Here is a 23,495-nt window from a genome sequence, read left to right as displayed (position 1 = left end):
ATTATTCATTGGATCATCGTGGCAACAATGGTAGTACTGTTTAGGAAGAAAAGAGTGGAAGTAAAAAAGCTAAATTTTGTTACTCTAAAGTGCCTAAAAGAGTTAAAATTGCTTAGGCCAGGTAATAATTCCCACTCCCAAGAAACAGGGATGCAAAATTGTAGTTCTTCTCTCTTCACTTGTGAGATCATGCTTGTTCGTAGCTGGCATCCTTTCCCAAGAAATACTTGGTTGAAAGCTGACAGTTGCCATCATGCATTCTTGGCCCAGAATTGTTGGCCATGAGATTAAGAAGTCAATGAGGAGTCATTTTAGGAACTATAAGGTTCAGATGTGGAAGAAAAGAACGGAGACCATGAATGCCAGCTATACCAAAGGGGTGCTAGTTCCTGATCTGGTTATATTTGCTGAGGATGGAAGTATGGTGGTGTTAGAAATGTATAGCTGATAACGTGTAAGTGAAAAGGTGACTCCCCACCATCTAGACGCAACAAAAGTAGGAAAAAAAGAAACCCCGCTGAATTCCAAAATTAGTCCAAGGGAAAACAGGGATATTAGTTGATCATGTGCTTTCTACCTTTCAGTATCACCCTATTACACCTGCTAGCCCACCTCATCCTGCAGCACTGGGTGGTCCAGTCTCTTGGTCATCTCTTTTTGGGCATTATTGGGGAACTGCTGTAACTGTCTCTGAAAACATGTACAACATGTAAAGCAAGATGAGCTTTGTGGATGAGGAGCTGGATCTCATACCAGAACAGCTTAACTTTTTCTTTTTTGTGTCTCATTGCAGCGTGTGGCCCTGTGCTGCAAGAAAACTTGAGGGTTTATAGGAATTGTTTCTCACTTTGCACCCACTTTGCTGCCATGTTGGGGATCTGCAGAGTGGTGCAGCCAGAGCAGAAGGCTGGGGGAGGTAGTGGATAGCATGTGGAGAATAAAAACTAGACAGTCAGGCATCTAGAACAGGGGGCATGGCTGGTGTAAGACAAGTCGTCCTCTGCAAAAAAGATACTGGGTCTTTGGAACAGCCCAACCTATGCTCAGATGATAAGCCTGCTGCTAAGGAGGGCCATGGGCTCAGCATTGTATGCTTCAGGAGTCCTTTCCATAGCTAACCACATCAGGAATTAGTATGAAAGGATGGCTGGTTCTGGCATATGTCTACAATGTAGTTGTTATCTGTGGATGTTAGCTTACAAGTGGTTTTGGTTTGCAGTGCTGGCAGAGCAAAGAGAAGGACTAAGTCACGCTTTTTACTTCCTCATGAGAAGGATGGACTGTATCATGCATTCATAATCTGTGTTTTGTCCATTCATGTTTTACAGTCCAAGCAATGTTCCATCTCTTCTCTTGACATTTATTTTGCAAGCTGCAAATACGCATGTTAATTTTTCTTCCCCCCCCGTTCATTGTGAGTTTTCCTGCATGAATTTATATCTGATGGTTATGATAGACTCCAGAGCTCAGGATGACGTAATTCTCTCTTTCGGAACTTGGCGCTCCTGATGAGGTTGCAGGCATTGGCCTGTCGCAATCCAGTCTTCCCTCAGCCATGTGAGGGACACTTAACTCTTCATCTTTATTTTCTGTCTGGTCACTTTTCTGTTGCAGTTCTCTGACCTCCTTCTGACTTGTCTGTATTTGCAGATTTGCACAGATACTCTGGGAGTGGGGAGTATTTTTGTTGGATCTTCCTTTCACAGGATAAAATATCTTGATTTTCTGCTGCAGACCTGCAGCACTCCCTTCTCACTCCCCCTCCCCCCCGCTATGTCCCATTGTATTGTGCTTATTGTAAACTTCTACATAGTGCCCATTACTATGGTATATATATTTTGGGTTTTATATATATATATATAAAATAATGTGACCAACATGGCCATCATGTAAATGTCTTCTTCAGAGGGGTAGTTTTATTTTTATAATGCATATTCTTATTTGGAAAGCTAAACTGAAGAACCTCAACTAGAACACTCGCATTTAACTTGCCATCTATTGTAACATCTGTTATTTTCAACATTGCTGCTTCTCAGATTTTGCCCTCCCACTGCATGGGTTTTTTTGGATCATTTCCCTTCACTTGTCTTAGCCTGCTTTCCAGAACGAATCTCATTTGATTATTTTCAGACTGCATTTCTATTCTTTCTAAGTCCCTGTGCGTTATTTCCTTGTCCCCATTATTTTTGCAGCTCCTCCAAACGCACTATTTCCTGTACATTTAAGTTAGCATGCCGTCTAGAGTCTCTTCTGGATCATTAAAGAAAATACCAAGTGAAATAGGACCTAATACAGGTCTTTGCAACATTGCACCTCCTTTCCATGTTATCCTTTGCTTTTATCGTGATGTATTTGCAGCCAGTTTTCAAATTGAGACACAGCATTCATCTCAAAGTGCAAATCACTATCAAATGTTTACTAAAAATCAAACACATAGCATCTGCTCCTTTCCTTTTGACTCATAGTGCTGTAAATGTTAGCCAGAAAAGGGGCCAATTTCTAGCCAGTTCTGCTCCTCTGAATAGAAATCACAGTTTCATTGTCCTCAGGCTTGTAGCCTGGTTTACTTTATGGGAAGCCTCATGAATTAAAACAGCTGTGCAGCTTGTTCTGAAATTTGGTTTCATGGAGAAACAGAGCTGAGGAGGAAACAAGTGGAGTTTATGCACGTGAGGGGGAGAAAGAAGAGAGGTGTGTGTGGGGACAAGGGAAGTCACTTCTATCTGCCTGTGTGAGGTATGTAACTAAGTGATGGCAGTTAGATGTATTTCTGAAGAACTGGCTGAATGCCTGAATGTTCCTGTGTTTCTAGACCATGGCTTCCAATATATTAGTTTCCCACTGTCCTGTTTTGCTCTTCTACGACGCCACCGATATTTGAAGCTATGGCCAAACTGAAGGCACAAGATGGCATCAGCCACCACTTTTCCTACCTTGCTGGGCACCATGTAAAATTCCTCCACTTCAGCTGTTGGCCAGGCATTTGTGACACAGAAGAAGTGCTACCATTTTAGGGATATGGTGAAAGGACCTTTCTTATTCTTTTAACTACAACAGGTAAATGGCTGGTTTGGGTAAGAAACAAAGGAATTGAGAAATGTGAGAAGATGACAGGGACTGTACGATAAAAAGTGAGAGCCAGGAACTCTTTCAATAGGAATGTGAGTTATAGTCTCTGGAGATCATGCAAAAGGCATCCCATTCATGGCTTTTTGCTTTGACCTGGCCATAATAAAATCTCAAAAGTTTCTGGTGACAGTAATGCCTGCACTGCACTGGTTAGAGCAATATTTTATAGCTGTGATTTAAAAGGATTGTTGCTACCCCTTTTCTGCTGGGGCAAGCGGCTGGGAGCAGGCAGAAATAAATTTGATCTATTTTTCTAAAAAGGCTATACCTACATTTTTGGGTTGCATACCATCTCCTCTTGCCCTGCGTCTCTTCTTCCCCCCTCGTTTTTGCTACCTGCTCACAGCCCAGTCTAGACCACCACCCATGATGGGGAGGATGGCAGCGTTTCAGATTGGCATTGGTACCTGGAGTGTCAGGTCCCTGGTGGAGAGCAGGATGGGGCTAGGGAAAAGCTTAGACTGTGCTTTGTGCTGGTGAAGAAGTGTGAGTTGGCCTTGCAGGTGAAAAGTGTGACTGTCCACATCTTGGGGGGGTGGGGTGGGGTGGGGAGGGCTATAAGGATATGGTTTTGTTTGGGGTGGTTTTTTTGTTAGAAGTGCAGCTTGAGCAATTAACACAAACATTGCTACTGGGGCTTCTGATCTAAGCTTTTAAAATTATTCCTGGTATGTTCAGTACTGTTCGTGTGAAGACATCAGGGGAATTAAATCTAGCAAGACACTACCAAGAGATGTTAGAAGCTGTGCTTTATAATAACCTTACAAATTGTCCTATATTGTACTGACAGCTTATGCCAACAGCATTGTGGCAACTGGGGGCTTAGATACACCTCAGAAATGCCTTCACAGTTTTCCTATTCTGTGCTACATTTTCCACCTGGAAAACCCCCTGCACTAAAGCAAGAGTGCTAAGAGGCCTCTAGCCACCTCGAGGTTCACAGTACCAGGCTTTATACCCATTGTCGTTCGGGCACATGGGACTTGTGGCATGTCTGTCTGCTTCCTCCTCCTCCCCAAGTACAGACGTGAACTGAACAGTCCAGACCTAAATACCAAGCCATGCCACCTCACTTAAATTTTGGCTGAGTCAGAAAGCATCGAGCAGTGTCTGGGGTATGCAGCCTGGGAGTTGCAGGTGTCTATTGATGCACCCCTTCAACATGGCTGTAAGGAGTGGCTAGTACCTCCTGGCTCTGCAGGTCTGGTTCCCACCTCCCTGCTCTGCTCGCTCTGCTCAGCATAGCCAGTAGGTTCAGTATCTGCTGAGATCTGCTAAGGACCAAATGATTTGTGTTTGCTTTGCTTTCTTATTTACTACGATGATCAAAGGAGCCACTCCTTGTGATCACAAAGAGGAGCCTTAAAATCTTATTTAAGAGCACAAATATTTTGGGCTTTGACAGATGTGCTTTGAAAATAACAGATGTGCCGTGTCAGATTTCAGTGCTGCATGCAGTGTCTTTGTTTCAAACTAAATTTGGCTAGTAGTGCTGGGCATGTGCTTTCCCAAAACCTTGCCCCCTGCAACACAGGAAAAACAAGTTTCTGGGTTGTGGTTTGTTTTGTTTTTTTCTACTGAATTTACCTCCTTAGAGAATTTGAAAGGAGAATGGTCTTAGCAGAGTGAGCAGTCAGCCCTGCAAGGCTGCACATCTGTGGGTTATTTTTAACGTAATTACCTCAAATTAAGTAAAAGCTTAAGAATTTTTTGCTTGAATTGAAGGTGAGGCTACATAGACTTTATTTGCAGTGGAATTCCAGCAGAAGACTAGCATCTTCTGTTTCGCTGCACAGAATAATGCCCATGGCACTGCTCTGTTCTAACAAAACAGTGCTTGATTTTCTTGACTTTTATGAGTTGCAGGAGGATATGCAGCTCTAGAGCAGTTCACTCCTTTCCTGTTCTCACCCCTCCTAAGGATACAGTGATCACTTTGGATTGGTGAGATTTTAGCTGGAGCATGCCACTTGCCTGGCAGTGGCTCATTAGCTGCATGTTAATTGAAACTGCAAGTTTGTCAGATGATTCAATTCGTTTACATGTTAAATGGATTCGTGCAGTAAGCATTACTGCTGTGATGAAAATCTGAGTGGAACTGATTTGTGAACTGATTTGGAGGGACTCGATGGCTTCATCAGCGGCCCTGAGAGATCTGCGTTGGGGGAGAGCATGCAGAGGTAGCCATGCTCGCAGCAAAACAGATCCTTCTCTTTCACCCTAAACAGCTTTAATCACTGCCCAGTGTGTTCCCTTTCCAGGACATGTTAGGTAGATATATTTACTCTGGAGAGCAGAGAAGCGAAGAAGAAAACAAGAAGAATCAAAAGTCTGGTTTGAATCCTGTAATCAGCATGGCTGAAAATGTTGAACTCCTTATGTCTCAGTAGATCAAGTGAGCGATCATAAAATTTTCCTAAAGTTTGACTCAAAAGTAAATGTATGTTAAAAAAAAAAAATAGTATCTGCTTGAAGCTAATGGACAGAAAATTCAAAATTCACATCCTCCATAATTCATCTTTTATACTTGGCCACTGCAAAAGTCATTCTTCGTTGAGCAATTTATTCTGTATGCTGTACCTGCTTACACGCTTGAGTTCTGTGTGGAGCCAATTTTTATTGCTGAGTTATAAACCCTTTGAAAATAGGGGCTTATAATGGAAGCACTGCCAGACCTTTAACTAGGTCAGTCTTAATCTGGCTCCATTATGTTAACGCATTAAATGGTTGCGTATTTGTTTATTTTTCTCACAGTCAGTCACAGAATTTTAACGTTGGGTATGTTATTGAATTGTTCTTTCTTCAAAATGTCATGAATGTGCAGCATTAGAGAGTTTTCCCAGACCTTACAGTCATCTTTAAAAGTAAATTGAATTGTTGTGCCTTATTTCAAGATTTCTTGCTTATGCAGTACATTTAGCCTGTAGCATGTCATTATGATACTAATAGCAAAGTTTGCTTTTCCTCCTGCTATCTTATTCTAATCTTGACTTCTGCTCTGTCTTCTGGGATCCTTTCTGCATAAAATGACAGCAATGTTTTTTTGTTTGTCCCATTCAGATGAAAAGCCATACCCCTGCAAGTTTTCTGAAGAGGAAACCCCGATGGTAACATCTCCGTTGGATGAACTCCCGAAGCTGGGAAGCCACAACACCAGAGAAAACGACACCAAGGAATCCAAACCAGAGATTCCTGCCCTGGTGTCAGCACTGGAGAGTGTCATCAAGGAGCCCTTTTCAAAATACCAGGATCTAACAGGTTCTGCAGACATAAAGATGCCAGCGTTTCACTACAGTCAGGGGCTTCCTTGCTCCAGTCGCATTACTAGCTTTGCTTCGGGTATGGGCCAGACATCTTCAAACATGGTCATGGACTTGAAAACATCACTTGAATTTCAGGCTAGCTGTGCTAGAGAAAATTTGCTGGACTTGCACAGGGAGCATCCTCTGATAGAAAAAGGTGCTGAAGCTCAAGAGGTAGCTCCACTCGATTTGAGTGAAAAATCAACAAGGGGTAATTCATGCAATAAAAATCTGAATACATCCTTGCAGGCTGCTTTAATTGTCTACCCGTGTCCTTTCTGCAGTCACAAGACCTACTACCCTGAAGTCCTGTGGATGCACAAAAGAATTTTGCACAGAATCAGCTGTAATTCGATGGTCCCCCCTTGGGTTCAACAGAATGGGTTCAAGAGTATTAAAAACAACCTGGTCTTTCTGGCCAGGAGTGGGCGTACTGGCCCCCCTCCTGTTCTGGGCGGTAAGGAATGCCAGCCTTTGCCCATAGCCAGATTTACCCGCACTCAAGTGCCAAGTGCATTGCCAGGGGCCAGAAGCAGCTGTCTTTCTGTTGGGATGACTGGGAAGTCTGGGAGTACACATCAATCAAAGGATAGTCATGCCTTCAGCCACTGTGGTCCACGCTTATCAGGTCTGGATGGGTACAGGCAGCCCAAGTTAAACCATTCCCAGGAGCAATACAGCATAGCAGCACAACAAAAAAGTAAATACGAAGCAAATTCCAAACTTATGCAAATGGGAGCCTATAACAGAAGCATAACGCCTACTCCAACGGTCATATCCAGGTCTAGCACACAGCCCACCAACAGTAAGCAAGCAGAAAAGTATGTGGCTCCCCAAGGAAGTACTAGTTTTGTCCCTCCAGGTAAGCACTGTGCGTCCGACTCCATGAAGGCCAAATTCAGCCCACCACCACAGTATCATCCTCTGTGTAAAAGTGAGCAGTACACTAAACATGAAGAGCCACCGGTGCCTCAGAGGGAGTCTCATGTGAAGGCTGGGAATGAGATGAGGACATTGGCAAACTGCACAGCTGTAGCACGAGCGAGTCCGCTGCTGCAGCCCCAGCCTAGTGCTGCAGGAGTTTCTCCAGCTTTACACTCCAGCAAACAGGATTTGGGATCAGATGGGCACGAGAAACGTTTGGACATTTTAAATATCTTTAAAACATACATTCCAAAGGACCTTGCTTCATTGTACCAAACCTGCGGTGCCAACAGCCCTGTCCTGGATCACACAGGTAAGATGCTTTTCACAAGCCCTTCCATAGCTGATGATGCAGCTTGCTTGTTCCTGCTTTGTTAAGAGCCATGACACACTGTTTCACAGTTTCTTCTTTCTCTCCCTTTAATGGTTGGAGTACAAGTTCATTGTTTTTATCATTTCTGGATAGGCTTGAATGGGTTTGTTTACTGATCTCTAATATTGCAGCATCCCCCTTGTGCACCGTGTGACATTTCTGTCGCAGGTTAAATGTATCTGGTTCCACCTGGAGTATTACTGTTCCTTTGTCCCCTCACATCAAGCAGGCTAAAGTTACACAGATGCTGTCACATGAAGATCCCCCTGATACGCTGGTGCTGGCACACATCATCATCTTTTTGCTTCGGGCAAAATAAACATCCTCTGGGGCTTATCTGTGATGTTCTTTTGGAGGTTTTGTTCAATTTCGTCTGCAAACAAGTCTTCCAACAGAGATAATCACTTGTCAGTGTCCTTTGTCTTTCTTGACAAAAGTCTTAAGATTCTCCTTGTCCATATCAAAGACTGCAATCCTTTTTTTTTCAAATTATTCTTTTGATCTGTTTGTATGTTTCAAATTAAAAAGAGGCAGGGCCAGATACACATAAGCAGGAAAGACAGTTGTGCCAGTTTAAAAGTTCAGGGACTAAAAACGTACCAGAGCTCTCCTTCTGTTTCTTGCAGTTAACTGCCATGTAAAAAGAAGAAAGAAAAGGAAAAAAAAAAGCAACCTATGTGTTTGCATTTGAAACCATACTCTTCTGATGATGTGCCAGAATTAGTTTGTTAAAGTGGAAACTGAAAATCACACTGATTTATTACTCTTCAATGTGTGTGTGTAGGGGGATGGGGAGAATGGGACCCATCCCATTCTTTTACACACTTCTATTTCTGGAAGTTGTGCAAGAACTGAACTCCACATGGAAAGAGCACACGTTCCAGATTGGTGTTCTAGTGTCCTCACCTGACATAATGCTCTCTGTTTTGTTAAAAGCGTGTGTGAAATGGAGCTTGTGACCCCATTTTGCAAGTGGGACAAAATCCAGGACGTTTGGAAGCTGGTAGCCTGAGGACAGGTATGGTCTACTGCCCAGAAGGTGTGTGCAAGTTGTCCACTCTGGCAGCTGTTAGGCAAGAAAGGAGCCATAATGTTTGGTCAGGTCTTGGTGGAAGGTCTTTTGGAGAAGACAAGAAGGAAAAATCTATCTGAAATAGTCCATGAGGTTCACCTTTCAGCCACTCCATTGTCAGTTTTGCTCAATCATTAAAAAAGTAATGCTGCATAGGAGCCAAGTGTTATTTATGGATAGATCATTCCACAAGTGGTTAGATGCAGCATGATGATTATAACTAACATCAGGCTCCTGGTTTTTAAGGAAGCGGAGAAGGACATGCTCAGTTTCTAAAATGGCAGGGTCAGTGTTCCTCGTTTTGTTTAGCTGACTTTGCTTTTGGCATCCCAGTACCTAGAAACGTCTCAAGTTTCTCCCTGCCCACTTCCTGCTCTAAAAGCCACTGGTTAGTTATTCCACTTCGAGTCCCTTCACCTGAGCGCCCTCCTTGGTGTTCTTTAATACTGCATTTTGTCAGCCTGCTCAAAGACATATTACTGATCCAGTGAGCTCCCAGTTGTGTTAAGAGGGATGGAAAGGAACAGTAAAAGCCAGAAACTAGAAAGTGGCTTTGTGAGTAAAGGCACCAGAAAAACCATGAGGACTGTTGGGGCAAAGTAGGGGCGCGGTTTCTGAGGAGGTCTCTATTTACCTGCTTTTTAAAAGAGGTATTTTATTGGCAAAATGTTCTTGCTGGGCAGTGATTTCCATAGACACTTTAACTGGAAGTTATTTAGTGCCCATCTCTGCTTTGAAATCTCTTCTTTCATTCCAAGAGTGTTTTACAGCAATCAAATTTTCAGAATTTGAAACCTCATTTTTTGTATCTTGTCTTCATTTTATATACAACTTCCATGTTGTTGATGGTTCTTCAGACCAATTGGCATGATAGCTGTTTTTCATAGCACTACAATAAAAAGCTGCTGCAGACAAAAGGACTGAGATCCTACCAACTGCACATAGAGGGTAAACGTACTTTGTCTGAGATGTCTCAGACTAGGGCTGTGTGTTCTCTGAGTCGGTATGCATCATACAGTGTAGTCTTAATATGGCAATCTGCATATGGCAATCATGACAGAAAGGACAAACAAAAATCCCACTTAAGTATACTATTTGTTGTGGGGTTTTCCCCAATTGAATGTTCCAATTGGACTTTACTTGGGTGTTTGTTATACGACCTCATCTTGGATCACACTAGAATATTTCAGTGTGTGGTAGAGCAGTGTTCAACTTCCTTTAGGGTGACTGGATTTATTTCTGGGATCCTTTGTTTTGCATTTGTGTTTATTCCAGTATGTCCTTGGAAAAGAGAGTTGTTGTATGTACTGTTAAGACACGGCTGCAAACACAAAGCTTGCTGCACTTAGGCTAGGTTTGTTTTACACTGCCCAGTTTTCCCAAATGCTTGTAGAGAGAATCTTATTGTTGTATTTAATAGTGGTTATTTATTTTGTTCGTATTTAAATGAATCACCATATTAGGAAAGGATGGGTTATGGCAGCAGATGCACGCTTTCCCTTAGGCTTCTTTGAGACCAGCTTTGAGCATCAGTTTTGCAAGAGCTCCCATTCATACAGTCACATTCATTTACCTTAATTTTCTAAGACCTGTAGTCATTCACCCTCTTTGTTCACGTTCAGGATAACCTGACTGATGACTCATGGGGGTATTGCCTTCTGGCAGTGATGCCCTTTGCTCAAAGCTCTGAACTCTCAAAAGCCTGATGGTGCTCCTTAGGAAACGCAACAATGGCAAATACACCTGGAAGCAACCCATTTTTTCCACCTGCTTTTTAAATAACTCCCATAAAGTGAGTGCTAGGGAGGGGTTAGATGAAAGTCTTAACCAGCTCACCTTAAGAATTTGTACAGGGTAGGCTGGCTCATGATAGCATCCTCAACCTTCCCTAATGCATGACTCATGTGGAAGCAGTGCTTCCTTTGAAGGCCGTGGGGTCGGGGCCATGATGACTGCCGAGGCGTGTATTCACCTTCCACAGAGGGAGATCTTGGGTACAGAGAGATTAAGTGTCTTTCCAGAGGTGGCAGAAAAAAAAACACCTGAGGAACCCAGGTCTCACAGGCTTCACTGGGGCTGCTTTCCTGGTAGCTGAGCCCTGCCCTGCCAGTCCAGCAAAGGCCACATGTGGTCCATCAACATGCTTCACTCAGCTTTGCTTTCAAGCTTGCAGCTGTAGTTCTGGCCAGTGAGGAGAAAATGCTAGTAACAGACCAGAAAATCTGCTTTAATCTTGACTGCCTTGCAAGGCAAATCTGTATCATTATAGTATGGTGAAACTCTCACTGAAATTCACGTGATTTGGGGAGTTTTTTGGAGGTTGTGTGTGTGTCTGTGTGTATATATGTGATCTGGATTTGCCCCTAAATCATCATCTTGTATGTGACTGCCAGAAACTTGGTTGTCAGCAGTGTGTTTCAGCTGCATTGTACAGACTGTGCTGCCATCTGCAGGAGGTGCTGTTATAAAAAGAAGAAAAAAAATACTGCGAGTGGATTGGGTTTTTTTAGCAGCCAGACATTTCTTTGCAATGTATGCTGTTGTGAAAACCATCAGAGAAGCCTTGGTGCCGTACCAGCAGAATAAACGGGAGCTTGTCTTTTTCCATTCATTTTCAGGCGCAGCGTCTGTATTTTGGATGAGTCCTCTGGCATCCTGCAGTTGAGTTTTCAGTTGGGGGGGAGGGGTTTGTTGTGACTGTCTTGTTCGCAATTTTATTATTTTTAAATGCTGTAACAGGGCGGGGGGAAGAAAATCTGAAACTTCACTGTCAAAGCCCAGAGAATTTCTTTAAAAGCCAAAGTATTCTAGTGGCAAATGGAAACATCAACTCTTTCCTTCTGAGGAGGGCGTTTTACCAAAATAGAAAAGATGAGGTTCAAACATTTCATTTTTTTTTAAATAATAAAAATGCCCAATGAAAGTCAAATGTGTCTTTTTTGATCAGCAGCAAAAAGACAAAGACCAGCCCTTTAAGTCAGATGCTGTAAACTGACCTTTGGAGAAAAAGGAGAGGTTTGAGTGGTTTTCCACAAATGCTAATGGCCTAGAAAACATGTTTACCCAGGGCTGGGGGAAGGCTGCTGCACTGCTACCAGCTCAAAATGTCCGGAATGACACTTTCATTCACAGATGTCTTTCGTCTGTGCCTCAGAGGTCCAGGGTCAAAGCAGCACCGGCAGGCAGGTAGGCAGGGGCGAAAGGTTTGATCAGTCTGCGATGGCTCCGCTCGCTCTGCATTTGTCTCTGAGGTATTGCAGCCTGGGGGGGACAGTCGGGCTCTGGTCCTACTCACTTCCTATTATCCATGTGACTTGTCTCCACCACGCTGGAGTCACTTTGATTTGCCTGATGTACTGCTTGACAAAGCTGGGTGATGGCTGAGAAGTGGATCCAGCTGCTCTGAAAAGCGCACACCTGACATGCCAGTCCTGGTGCGGGCACATCATGGGGAGCATTTTTTAATTCAATGTAATTTATGCATTCTTGCAGTCCTGTGTGTGCCTGGCCTGTCAGCCAGTGCCTAGATGAAGGCTGACAGTTGTCATCCAGGGCCTGAAGGTAGCCTCACATAATGACACATTAGACATACTAATGATGTTTTCTTCTGGCATAATGTTTTCTTCTCAACTTTCCTCTCTCCTCTCTCCCCCCAACCCCTCCTCTTTTTTTTTTGACTACAGGGATGCTCAGGACACAAACACGCCAAGGAGACTGCGTCTGCAGAGAATGTGGAAAATGCTTTACCCAACCCAGTCACCTCAGGACTCATCAGAGGTCCCACGCAGGTACCTTTTCACACTCACTCTTGCTTCCTCCATTGCCTGCTTTCAGATCCGGCTAGCAGAATGCCAAAATTACATTTCAAATATCGTGTTAACATAAGTAATTCCAGTACCTAAATCTAAGAGGCAGGTATTTTATTTTTATGACTATTGCCCTTGTTCTCCGGATATTGCTTACCTGATCCTTGCCCGAATTCCATAAAATCACAATGCATTTGAGATAAATCTGTTTGCAAATGTTTTATTTTAATTAAGAGAGTAGGGTACTCAGAAATGAATATGCTAATGAATTCTGTTGCCACCAGCACAAATTGAAATCAAAGTACCCCTTTCAGCGCAACATAAGGCTTTATTTTGCCTCATCATTGCTGTTGACAGGAACATTTTTGCGGGAAATGAGATTTTTCCGCGCACTGGTCAGCCCTAAAATGGGAAATCCCTACCAGCCATTTTTAACCTGGCACAGTCTGTGGTTGAGGCTGTAGGAGGCTAAAACCACCAGTGTCAGGAGACCTCCCAGCACTGCATGAGACAGTGAGACTATCCTGCTGAAGAGTGTGAATGATGCATACATAAGCCAATCTGATGCGAAATGACAGAGGCCAAATGGTAAGTAATGCAAGAAGAGGGTCCCTTTACACATACACTGATAATTAATGTTGTCAGTGATTGCTTTCTTCAGCACCGAAGTCTGAATTAAAAAGGGCAGTGGCCCTAGGCTGCCATTAGCACACTCTCTTACAGTAAGTGTTACGGTAAATTGGTATTTTCCGGCCACAGGCTAGTAGCTGGTGTCTTTTTTTGAACGTGATTAATCTGTAATGGTCTCAAATAATGTACACACACTAACGAAGCTTGAATGTTCATCTGTTAACAAGCCCCCTTGTTCCCACAGTGGTATTTGAGTCTAATGGACTCCGAGGTACTGAAGTTCACACCACCTCCGCAGATGCCCCAAAACAAGTATGTTTTACAATTAATTGGATGTTTGGTTTTTAATGTGGTAGCTGGGAAAAAGTTGCACAGTGATACTCATCACTAAAGCGCTGACTGTTTTATAACATGTATAAATAATAATGGTGTTGCTTGATTTTTAGCTTTTATATATTTTAAGTGTCTTATTGAAGTCTATTATATAGAGTCAGTTAATTGTAAAGCAGGTTGTTAGTGTTCAAATAAACATGTTGGTGGCTTACTGGGGACTGGGTGGGATAGGTAATTGTAATGCACAGTGCTGTGTAGTAGTGAGATTGTATGTACATAAAGAATTCCTAGATATAATTTGCTCTTAAAACTAACACGTTTCTCCATCAGCAGTACCATTAAAGCTTAATCTGTATTTTTCTGGAGTATTTGTACCTTGATATCCAGTATCTGGCCTTTGAAAGGCTCTCATTCTCCAGTTTCTCTGGACTCTGCGTGGTGGTGTGCTTCCCTGTTTCTAGTGTAGAGTTTTCAGTCTTAACAAACTCTTCTTGGCACTCTGAATTATACGTGACAAAGCTGTTGCATAGAAAACCATTAAATTAAATTTGTTAATTGTGTCTTTGGAGACCAGTGTCATAAACTGGGCTTTCCCACTCTGTTGTCCAGCTTGGCAGGTGGGTCTCAGGGCACACCTTCGCATGGGTAGTTCTCTTCCATTGTGAGACTGCTTCCAGCATCACTCACTTTTCCTTTCATCCACGTTTTTAGTTTAATTTTTACTACAGCACTTTTTCTGTCCTGTTTCTTTCTAAATGAATGCAGATGGTTTCAGCCATGCTTGGAGAATGCATCTCCATGCTAGTCCTGCCTTCATGAAGTTTAGGAGTTGGTTTCTACTGGCTTAGTGAACATCCTCACTGGGCACAACTACATTGCAAGCTCCAGCACCCTTCAAGGGGCACATTCTCTCTGTTGTGTTTGCATTTTTCTGGCCCAAAGGCTATGTGGGGAACCCAGCTGCTGCCACAGGAGTACTTGAGTTGCCATCAGGCCTTAGGAGTGGCCAGCGACTTCCCTCATAAAGTTTTCAAGGTGGCATAGCACTTCAGTAGTTGTGCGTGATGTTTACTTTGCTTTTGTGGAACAGTAGTAGCAAAGTTATGCTACAGCTAGAGAACTAGATTAAAGTGATCTCCTTTGATGCTTATTTGATAAAATTGTGCAAGGGCATGCCTCTCAGTGGCAGTATGTGACAGAATGAAACACTGCAACTCTGCAAACTAGCTCAACTGATCTTTGGTTCTCCTTGGTTTAGTAATGTGGACTTCGTAAATCTAAGCATCTTTAAAATGCTCTTCCACCTTTTCATGATCATGGTTTTATTTCATATGTAGTTGTGATCGGATTGTGAAGGCATCTGGATTTTTTCCCTCTAAAAGACAACATAAGGTCAAAGTTGGAAATACATTTTTAAAAAATTCTGAAATGACTGTACCTATCCACTGGCAGCTCAGTCCACATTGAGTCCTGGACTCTTCTTGTAATTCAGGTTATGCTACTGCACAATAAATTCACTCATAATCTTGTCTTTGTAAACTACTGCCATGCCAGAATTTATTGACTTAACTTCCTGCATGGCAAATGTAGCTTGCTCTTGCAGTCTCTGTCCATGTCAATCTGTCTTAAAAGTATCTGATTAAATTACGTCGTCTCTCAGTACAGCAGAATACTGAGTAGGGGTTCATCTCTTGCCAGTCCATATTTCTTCCACGGAAGCTGCAATATGATAACTTCAGGAGATAGTTCCCTTTCTTTTGTCTTGTTTGCTCCTCAGTATCAGCCTTTGTCTCGGTTTGTCAGCATCTGTGTCAGTTAGGATTATTCAGTTGTCTGCTGTTTTGCTCATTCTCATCGCGAGCAGCTTTGTGCTCCCCCAGAAGACTCCACCTGCACAGTCCCTGCGCGTTAGAGAGGGAATACACTCATTTCTACCTGCAGCTGTAGGGGCCTTTAGAAGCGCAGAAACGAGCTCGCACTGAGAAAGATGCCTGCAGCACTGTGTTAACATTGTGATTTCCCACTTTAAGCATTGTCACTCTGTGTCTTCACTTCTTTTCTTAATTGGGGACAGATCTATTCATGAGAGTTTACAGTGTAAAGTCAGTTCAAGTTATGATAGTGCCATGCACATGCTCCAAGCGAGAAACAATAGCAACCACATACAGTAGCTTGAGAATGAAAGGGATTTTTTTTTTTACTGCTCAGTGGAAATGATTCACTTTGTGTAAAGTTTCCTCCTCACAGGTAAAGTATCTTCCCCTGAGTTGTCTGCTAAAGAGTAAAAATATTAACGTAAGTACTTCACAGATCCGCCATTCCCTTCTGTAGTCAACCAGAAGATCATCTCTAAAGGCTTCCTTTATGAAATAATGTTAGGTAGGGCTTTTAAAATCACCCAGCATAGTAGCTTACGACAGTGCTACATTATATAGCAGTTTTCTCACAGAATAATTCTAATTGTGCACATTAAAAATAGGGTCTACAGCCAGGCTTTTTCAAACATGAGCCAGCTAAATCTATAGTTAGGTGTCTAAATAGGAAACCTACTTTAGGGTAGTGAACCACCAACAGAATATGCAGGTGTTCAGCATCACTTAAAAGTAGGCCACCTATAGGGGTGTGTGAGGAAGATCATACATAGCCCATCTTGATAATATTAGCACTGGGCTGTGTTTCATGCACTGTTATCATCACCAATGAAATTCAAACAAAATACGGAAAATCAGATGTTCATTTCCTTCATAACATTATTTACTATGGTTTCCTACTTCTACCTGAATGCTTTTTAAATAAAAGGACATTTTTACATCAAATTAATTTCCCATGAACTCTGGAATATTTCCTACTCTTCTTTGTCTGCGGGACAAACAATGCTCATTACATACCCTGAGTCAATACAATCTGTACCAAGTCATGTAGATTCTCTTGAAATGTTGCCATATTAAACATACTGAATATTCTGAATATTTTTATAAATGCTAAATATCCCTATATATCCATGATTAAACTTGTTTATCCACAATGAATATGTATCTTAATTTGGAATACATCAAGCAGCATCCAAAGACCTGATTTAGTAGGCATGAATTCGGGGAGCACACTCCCAATTGCATATACATGGCAAGACAAAAGCTGGCTCCTCTTCAGAACAGTCCCTGTGACTGCGTGTATCTCAAAGCTGCTGCAGCTCTCAAAGCAAAGCTCTCCTAAAGCATGGGGTCATTTCAGAGACACTGCCTGGTGCTGCAGCATTGCAGCTGGAAGCCCAATTCCCAAGTGACTCTCCAGCCTGCTTTTACAAAATGGTGACAGCAGTTGTAGCAATCTCTAAAAATGCCTTGTGTTTTAACTTCTGTGTTTTTAAAAACGTGCAAGAACTTGGCCTGCTTTAGGAATGTAGTTTATCCTCTATCAGTGCTGTGTCAAACAATATGCTCTGAAAATTTTAAGGGACAAGTAATTGGGTGTTCAAAAGATATGTCTTACCGGTTAGCAACAAGGAAGAGTTCTGTCTAACTGAGAACTGTGTGAAGGATATTTGCAGTGCTGGAGCTGGAGACACAAAGTTCTCTGCCTTCTGTGTGAGTGAAACAAGCAAAAACCCCAAAACTCCAAAATGCCCTCTCTGGAAAAACACCCTTTTACTCACAGAAAATCAATTTAAAGCTATAGCCCAGAAAAAATGAACTGCTGGTATCATGGATATCTCTGGCTGAAGCTTTCCCCATGCAGTAATGGTCATTTTCTGTGAAACAGATTTGAACACCATAGTACTTGAGCCTCATTCACTGAAAAGAAGGCTGTGCAGTAGGTCCTGAGTGACAGGGGTAAACCACCTTCATGAAGGAGTCCATAAGTCTTAATTTTCTCCACTCTAAGTATTTTGAAATAGTACTTGAGATAGCATAAATAATAGTCAGAGTTTGGGGGATGGGCAGAGTGGAAAGAAACATCAAGAAAACACTATATGTACATACACACACACAAAGACATATACATATACATACACACGTATATTGTAAAGGACCTTGGGAAAAAGGCTGGGGGCATTGTTAACCCTAATGTTTTTACAGTCCAGCATCACTACAGCCCTGCTTGTCCTAAAGCAACTTTGGAGAGGAGGAGAGGAGGAAAAAACAAAAAATCCCCAAACAAATTAAAAAGTTATTTAAACCACTGGTTTCTGAGTTTGGTTGGATTGTTTCTTTTTTACATTTGAAATTCTAGCACTGTCTGTTAGAAGCCCCATTTATGACATTTGTTCATATGAAATGCCTTGCCCCAGTTCCTTGTAGAGTTTCTTCTAAAGATCATGATTAATAGTTCGGTCCTCATTATTGCAAATGTTATTTTTAAATAGTTATTCTGAGAACAAGAATTCCATTAATCAAAATAATAGATAATGAACAAATAAATGGCAACCTAATTTGTCTCGTTCATACATATGGAGATTACAATGCAAACAATCAAGGAGCCATGGAGGCTGCTGTACTGGCATCTCAGTAATATGCATGTGCTGTATGTCCATTAGTTTGTGAGCGTTATAGACAGGATTAGCAGCTGTAGTTCTTGTCCCAACACTTTCTCCTTGCCAGCAAACTGGAGTGGTATCTGCACTCCAAAGCCATCACTCCAGTTTATTTTGATGTCATGCAGTAATCTATCTCCAATATACTGACATGTACACAAACTGATTTTTTCCTGTTAACTGGTGAAAAGCCCTAGAAGTAGGTGTGAAAGCAACTGAGCTGTTGGTATGGAAGCTATATGTTTTACTTCAAGATCTGCTGCTTTAAAATGCCGAAAGTGAAGAAAGCCTACTTTTTAAAATGGTAATCACTTCAATTCGGGAATAATTCAATCCAGCTATGTCTCAGCTGGGTCAAAACCTGATTGCCCGTTGGGGCTAGTGCGAGTACAAGGGGGTGAGGCACTGTGTAGGTTTTGGCATGTGTGAAGTTCAGGTGCTGTTTCCTGGTGAAACTGAGAGTGCAGCCGTACATCAGAGGGGCCTAGCCACCCTTGGCCCCTCTGTGCCTCCCTGCCAGGCGGGGGGAAGATGGATTAGCCTTTTCATGGTCCCCAGTGCTGTGTGGTCCAGACCTGCAGGACATGCCTCTGCCAGCCAGCACCCCACAGGCTATCCATCCCCCCAAAATGTCACTAGTTACACCCTTTTTTTAAGTTCTTACCCAGGGAAACTGAGGCAAGGTGGCTGCCATCCCCTCCCCTCCTCCCTCCCTCCTCCCCTGGCTCGGCAAAACCCTGCTGCGCTCCCCCGTGTACGTGAAGCCGGTTTGATATGAGATGTTTTAATGATGAATGCCTCCTCCTGGAATTGTGGCTCTGTCTCTTAGGCATGATGCAGCTGTGCAAAAATGTAAAGCATCTCTCTTGGTTTACTGCAGGAAATTCAGCATCCAACTAAGGAAGTTTTATCGCATCTCTCATTCAGTTACTGTTTTCTACATTTCAAATATACTGCGGTCTGTACAGCAGCTTTTTTTTTCTTTAATTTTGTTGCAAATCTTTCCGACTTAAACCAGACTTTGACTGGTAAATGTCATGAATCTCGGGCCAGGTTTAATTAGGAATTTTCGAAATCTATTAACAAAAGAGATGCACTTAATACATTATGTCAACCAGAGCTGGGCTTTCTTTAGCTATTTCGAGGGCTGCCATAGGCACAGCTTGAAACTTCCTTGGATTTTACATGGGTGCCATATTTTATGTTGCATTAATTTAAAATGGTCTGTTTCACTTCATCAAGACTTTAGCTTAAGGATAATGCATTTATGTAAGATTAATCTTGCCATGTTGTTTTAGGATCAGGATTGTAAACTGCATTGTTCCGACAGTGATGTTCTAAATGTCATTTTAAAGCTTTTCCTGGGAGCTGCAGGCTTCCACTTATTCATGATGTTATCTTTAATTTCACTTGGTTTTTAGAATATCCTTGCTTTTTTTCCCAACATGGTAATTATTCATGAAAATTGGCTAAAAAAAAAATAAAAGGAAGATGACAAGGGGGAGAAGAAAAAGCTGCCTTAGCATCTGACAGAAGTGCACAAGAATTCTATTTTTCTTCTTTTAGCCGCCTCTGTGACCTCAAACTTAAGCCTTTTTAAAACTCTGATATAGTTGTGAATCCCTTTTGGCTAGCACAAAGTTCTGCTTTTTGGAGGCCTCTTCTTCCCTTCCTTGTTCACAACCTTTTCTGAACTGCTCCATCAGACATTATTACTTGCTCTCCCTAGTCCATTAGGGCCTTTATACAGGCTTGACACGCTTTTCTCTAGCTGGAGATGCTTAAAAGAACCCCAAACGTCCTAATGCAGTGGGACAAAATGAATGTACGTGTTGGTAATACAGGGTAACAGTGGGAATTGCTGAAGGGTTGTGCCTGGGAGCAGAGGCGAGAATGAGCTTTTCCCTGTGTCGTCCTTCTTGCAGGGGAGAGACCACAGCAGTGCGGAGGTCACCCACACGCTGCGTCTCCGGAAGGGAACCTAGAGCCTCGGCGGAGGAGCCCCCCCCGTGGAGGGCAGCCCCCCGTTGTCTGCGGAGCAGCCTCTCTCCTTCCCTCCCTCCCTGCCAGCCATTGCCTCGCCCAGAGCCACTGAGCGAGACCGAGACCGGCACTCTGCGAGGAGAGGGTGCCTCTGCGCTGTTAATCATCTTAAAATAAATGAAGATGCTACACAAGATATATATAAATTGACGTACTAATCAGTCCCATGGTTCCTTATTTCCTTTGTAATAAACAGTGGAGTTGGCAAGCACTGTGGCAGCACAAGGCATCTATATTAATCAAGAGAAGTTTGAGACACTGGAAAAATTAAACTTTATGTGATTTGGACAGCATGAAGAAGTTAAGCACTGTAACAAAAACCTCCCTGATGCTCACAATGACTATTTGATACATTTGAAAAACAGCAGTGGATTCGAGGGCTGGAGAAGTATTAATTAATGAAACTGCCACTGCCTGTCATGCTGAAAAGCAAATTAAGGAAAAAAAAAAGAATCAACAACAACAGAGAGAGGAAGAAAGGGGGGTGTGGGGAAAAGGTGGCATTTGGTGCTGAGAAAGCAATGCTTGATGAAGGATTAAAGGGACTAAAGAGAAAGACCGTCATTCTGCAATGGTTTGTTTCATTACAGTTTGGGGACCACTTGCATTTCTAGTGCTCTTGCTCTTGACTGCGCACCATTAATAGTATGTGAATATGGAAATTGAAACACTTCCAGAGAAAAGCTTCTATTCTGCTTTGGAAAAGAAAAGCTAGTCGAACACTAAGAGAAAAAAACAGGCTTCTGTGTTTTACTCTCAGGACTTTTTTTTTTTTTTTTTTTTTTTTTTTTGCAACAGGGCTACTTTCTTAAACCTGATCACAAAGGAAGTCTTCACTTTTTTATTAGAAACAAAAAAGAGAAATAATACATTAAAACACTCAGCTGTCTAACACCGCTGATCTGTACCTTTAGAAGAGAAAAGGTGTCACTGAGCAAGTTGGGGCAGCCCTGGGCCCGTAAGGTACACCCTGCTCCTGCGTTTGGTTCAGATCAGCAGGCCAGCTACGCTCCACCTCGGGCCCAGTGACGTTTGGCAAGACGAGGAACTTATTTTGTGGTGGCAGGTTAATGTTCATATAAATGTGTCATCTCTTGTACTTGGTGATCACTGGTGGTGTTAGGAAAAAAAAGAAAGAAAAAAAAAGCTTTATATACCTCTTCTACCGTAACTCTTTAACTGCAAGTTTTCAAGGTGGGGTTGTGGCACATAACAGGTTGTTAAACCATGCAGTGTAAGCAATTAAAAATGTATTCCACAGATATAAATATTTTCCTTTCTTATTGCTGTGACACTATGTGTGATGGTAATATTTCTGAGAGTTTCAGATTTTGCACATATAATTTTATGCATTATCAAAAGTTACTGCTGCCTTGAAAGAAAATGTTCTGTGAAAATTTTTGCAAAAGCTTTACTAGTTTGTTTTTTTTAAATTGTAACATTTTGTAAAGGCAGGAAATGGATTAAAAAGAAAAAAAACAACCTAGCATGCTAAATATATTTTTCAAGAAAGCAATAATTTTACATGTACAGAAATAATGCTAACCTTTAATACAGGTGAGAGCAACAGTTTACTTAATACATTAACGGAATAGTGCTGTTTTTGTAGACATGGGCTTCTGACACAAAGATTTGTTTAAAAAAACAAAAAGCAGAAAAAACCTTAAAGTGTGATCTTTCTGTTCTAACAGTTTGGGTGGGTGGGGGTTGCTTTTTTAAAGAACTCTAGTCAGTAATTGGTTCTGGATACTACTTGTTACTTGTTTTAAATTACTTGACAGTTTTTGTTACTTCGGAACACTTGCAACAATGCAAATTAACTTTCTTATGTATTTTTTTTTTAAACTAGTTTTTCCTTATGCTATTACACCAGATGTATACCAGAGTCCTCTGTAAGTCTCGGTGTAGTTAGGAATGTCTGTGCAAGTACTTTTAAGTGACTGTAATTAACTGTTCTGTGAAGTTATTTTGAGGGAGGTCGCATAGACACATTCCATTGTACACCAAAAAAAGGAGAAAAAAAGAAAAACTGAACTATTTTGCTGTGTTGCTTTATGATTATCATTTTGGGTTTGCACTAGCTTGCTCGGTTTGGTTTGGTTTTTTTCTTTTTTTTTTTTTTGTTTCACTTTTGTTTTGTTGCTTTTCTGAATCATATTTTCCGTGAGTGTAAGTAATGGTGACAGTTCAGGACTGCACAAAAGCTAGTTGCTTAGCCTATTTGTTTGTGTTTTAGTTATTAAAAACTCTTCTGTACCCAAAATGGCATGAAAGTGTAGCGTACATTTGTAATTCCTCTTTATTTTTTTTAATTGTATTCTTTTTGGCAAGCAGATCTAGAAAATCTGAGTTAATATTTAGAGCCAAACGCTTCTTTCTGGAGGTTTTCTTCCAGAATCTCTGACAGAGAAGCTAGTGCTGTCACTGCCATTACCAGGGTACTAATCAGCAAAGTTTACAATCATAATTTAGCTCCATGAAGAACAACAGTAGGGGAAATCAGTTTAAATAATTATATGCTGTGTATAGCACAGAAATGAGATTTTCACTTAATTAAACAAGAAATAAGAGCTGGGTGGGGGAAAGCCAACCTTAAAGAACATCTGTTTTCAGAAGCGAATCCCGCGATTTCTGTTTCCTTCTTTATCATTGTATTGTATTGATTTGTTATTTTAGTTAGGCCATAGTATTTAAAATGAGTTGTGTTCCTTATTTATTTAGTCAATGGGCTTTGATCAGCTCTTTTAAGCAACGTGATAACTTTTTTTTGGCATGACACGCTCCTGTAAAGCCCTTTTATGACTGTTACAGGGACTTTCTACTACCTCTACCAATCTACTGTTTCTTCTCTTAACAGGTTTTTATGGTGTTGCAAGTCTAATGTAACTTAGACAATAAAGGGTTTGATTACCTATGCTGCAGATTCTCAGTGTATCTGCCATCTTCTCTCTCTCTCTCTCTCTCTCCCTCACTCTGTTTTTTGTGTGGTTTATTGTAGCTAAAGTGTAGAAGATCATCTTTATTACAGCTCCACTGAAAGAAAGACCTTCCATGCTGGAGTATTTTTGTATTCTGTATGTTGTGCACTGACCGAAAGTCGAACTTTGAGAAACTTCTTGCACAGAGCTTATCGGCTACTACCTTGCCATCATACTGTTCTCATTCTTTAAATTCCTTCTGTCAGAAATGCTATGAATAAAGGGGTACATACTGCAAAGTGGAAAGCAAATGAGAAAGCCAAAACAGTTTTAAGTTTTGTATTTCAAACCCACTTAAATCTTTAGTAAAACATAAATTGCTGCCCCCATCATATGGAAGACTCTGCTTATAGGAGACCAACTAGTTCCGAAAA

General features: G+C 41.7%; 1 protein-coding gene across 1 annotated transcript; it reads left to right on the top strand.

The window, feature by feature from the left end:
* The first annotated feature begins 253 nt into the window (after nt 1-253).
* On the top strand, nt 254-20,085 carry LOC104408228 (zinc finger protein 516-like). The gene is made up of 6 exons (XM_010017765.1): nt 254-419; nt 794-916; nt 6,190-7,668; nt 12,484-12,588; nt 13,481-13,548; nt 20,026-20,085. The coding sequence occupies exons 1-6, from the start codon at nt 254-256 to the stop codon at nt 20,083-20,085; spliced, it is 2,001 nt and encodes a 666-aa protein (XP_010016067.1).
* The last annotated feature ends 3,410 nt before the right edge of the window (nt 20,086-23,495 follow it).

Source organism: Nestor notabilis, unplaced genomic scaffold, assembly GCF_000696875.1.
Source record: "Nestor notabilis isolate BGI_N333 unplaced genomic scaffold, ASM69687v1 scaffold27560, whole genome shotgun sequence".
Lineage (NCBI taxonomy): Eukaryota > Metazoa > Chordata > Aves > Psittaciformes > Psittacidae > Nestor > Nestor notabilis.
Note: the sequence above shows the minus strand (reverse complement) of the source record. Positions and strands in the feature narration are given on the sequence as shown.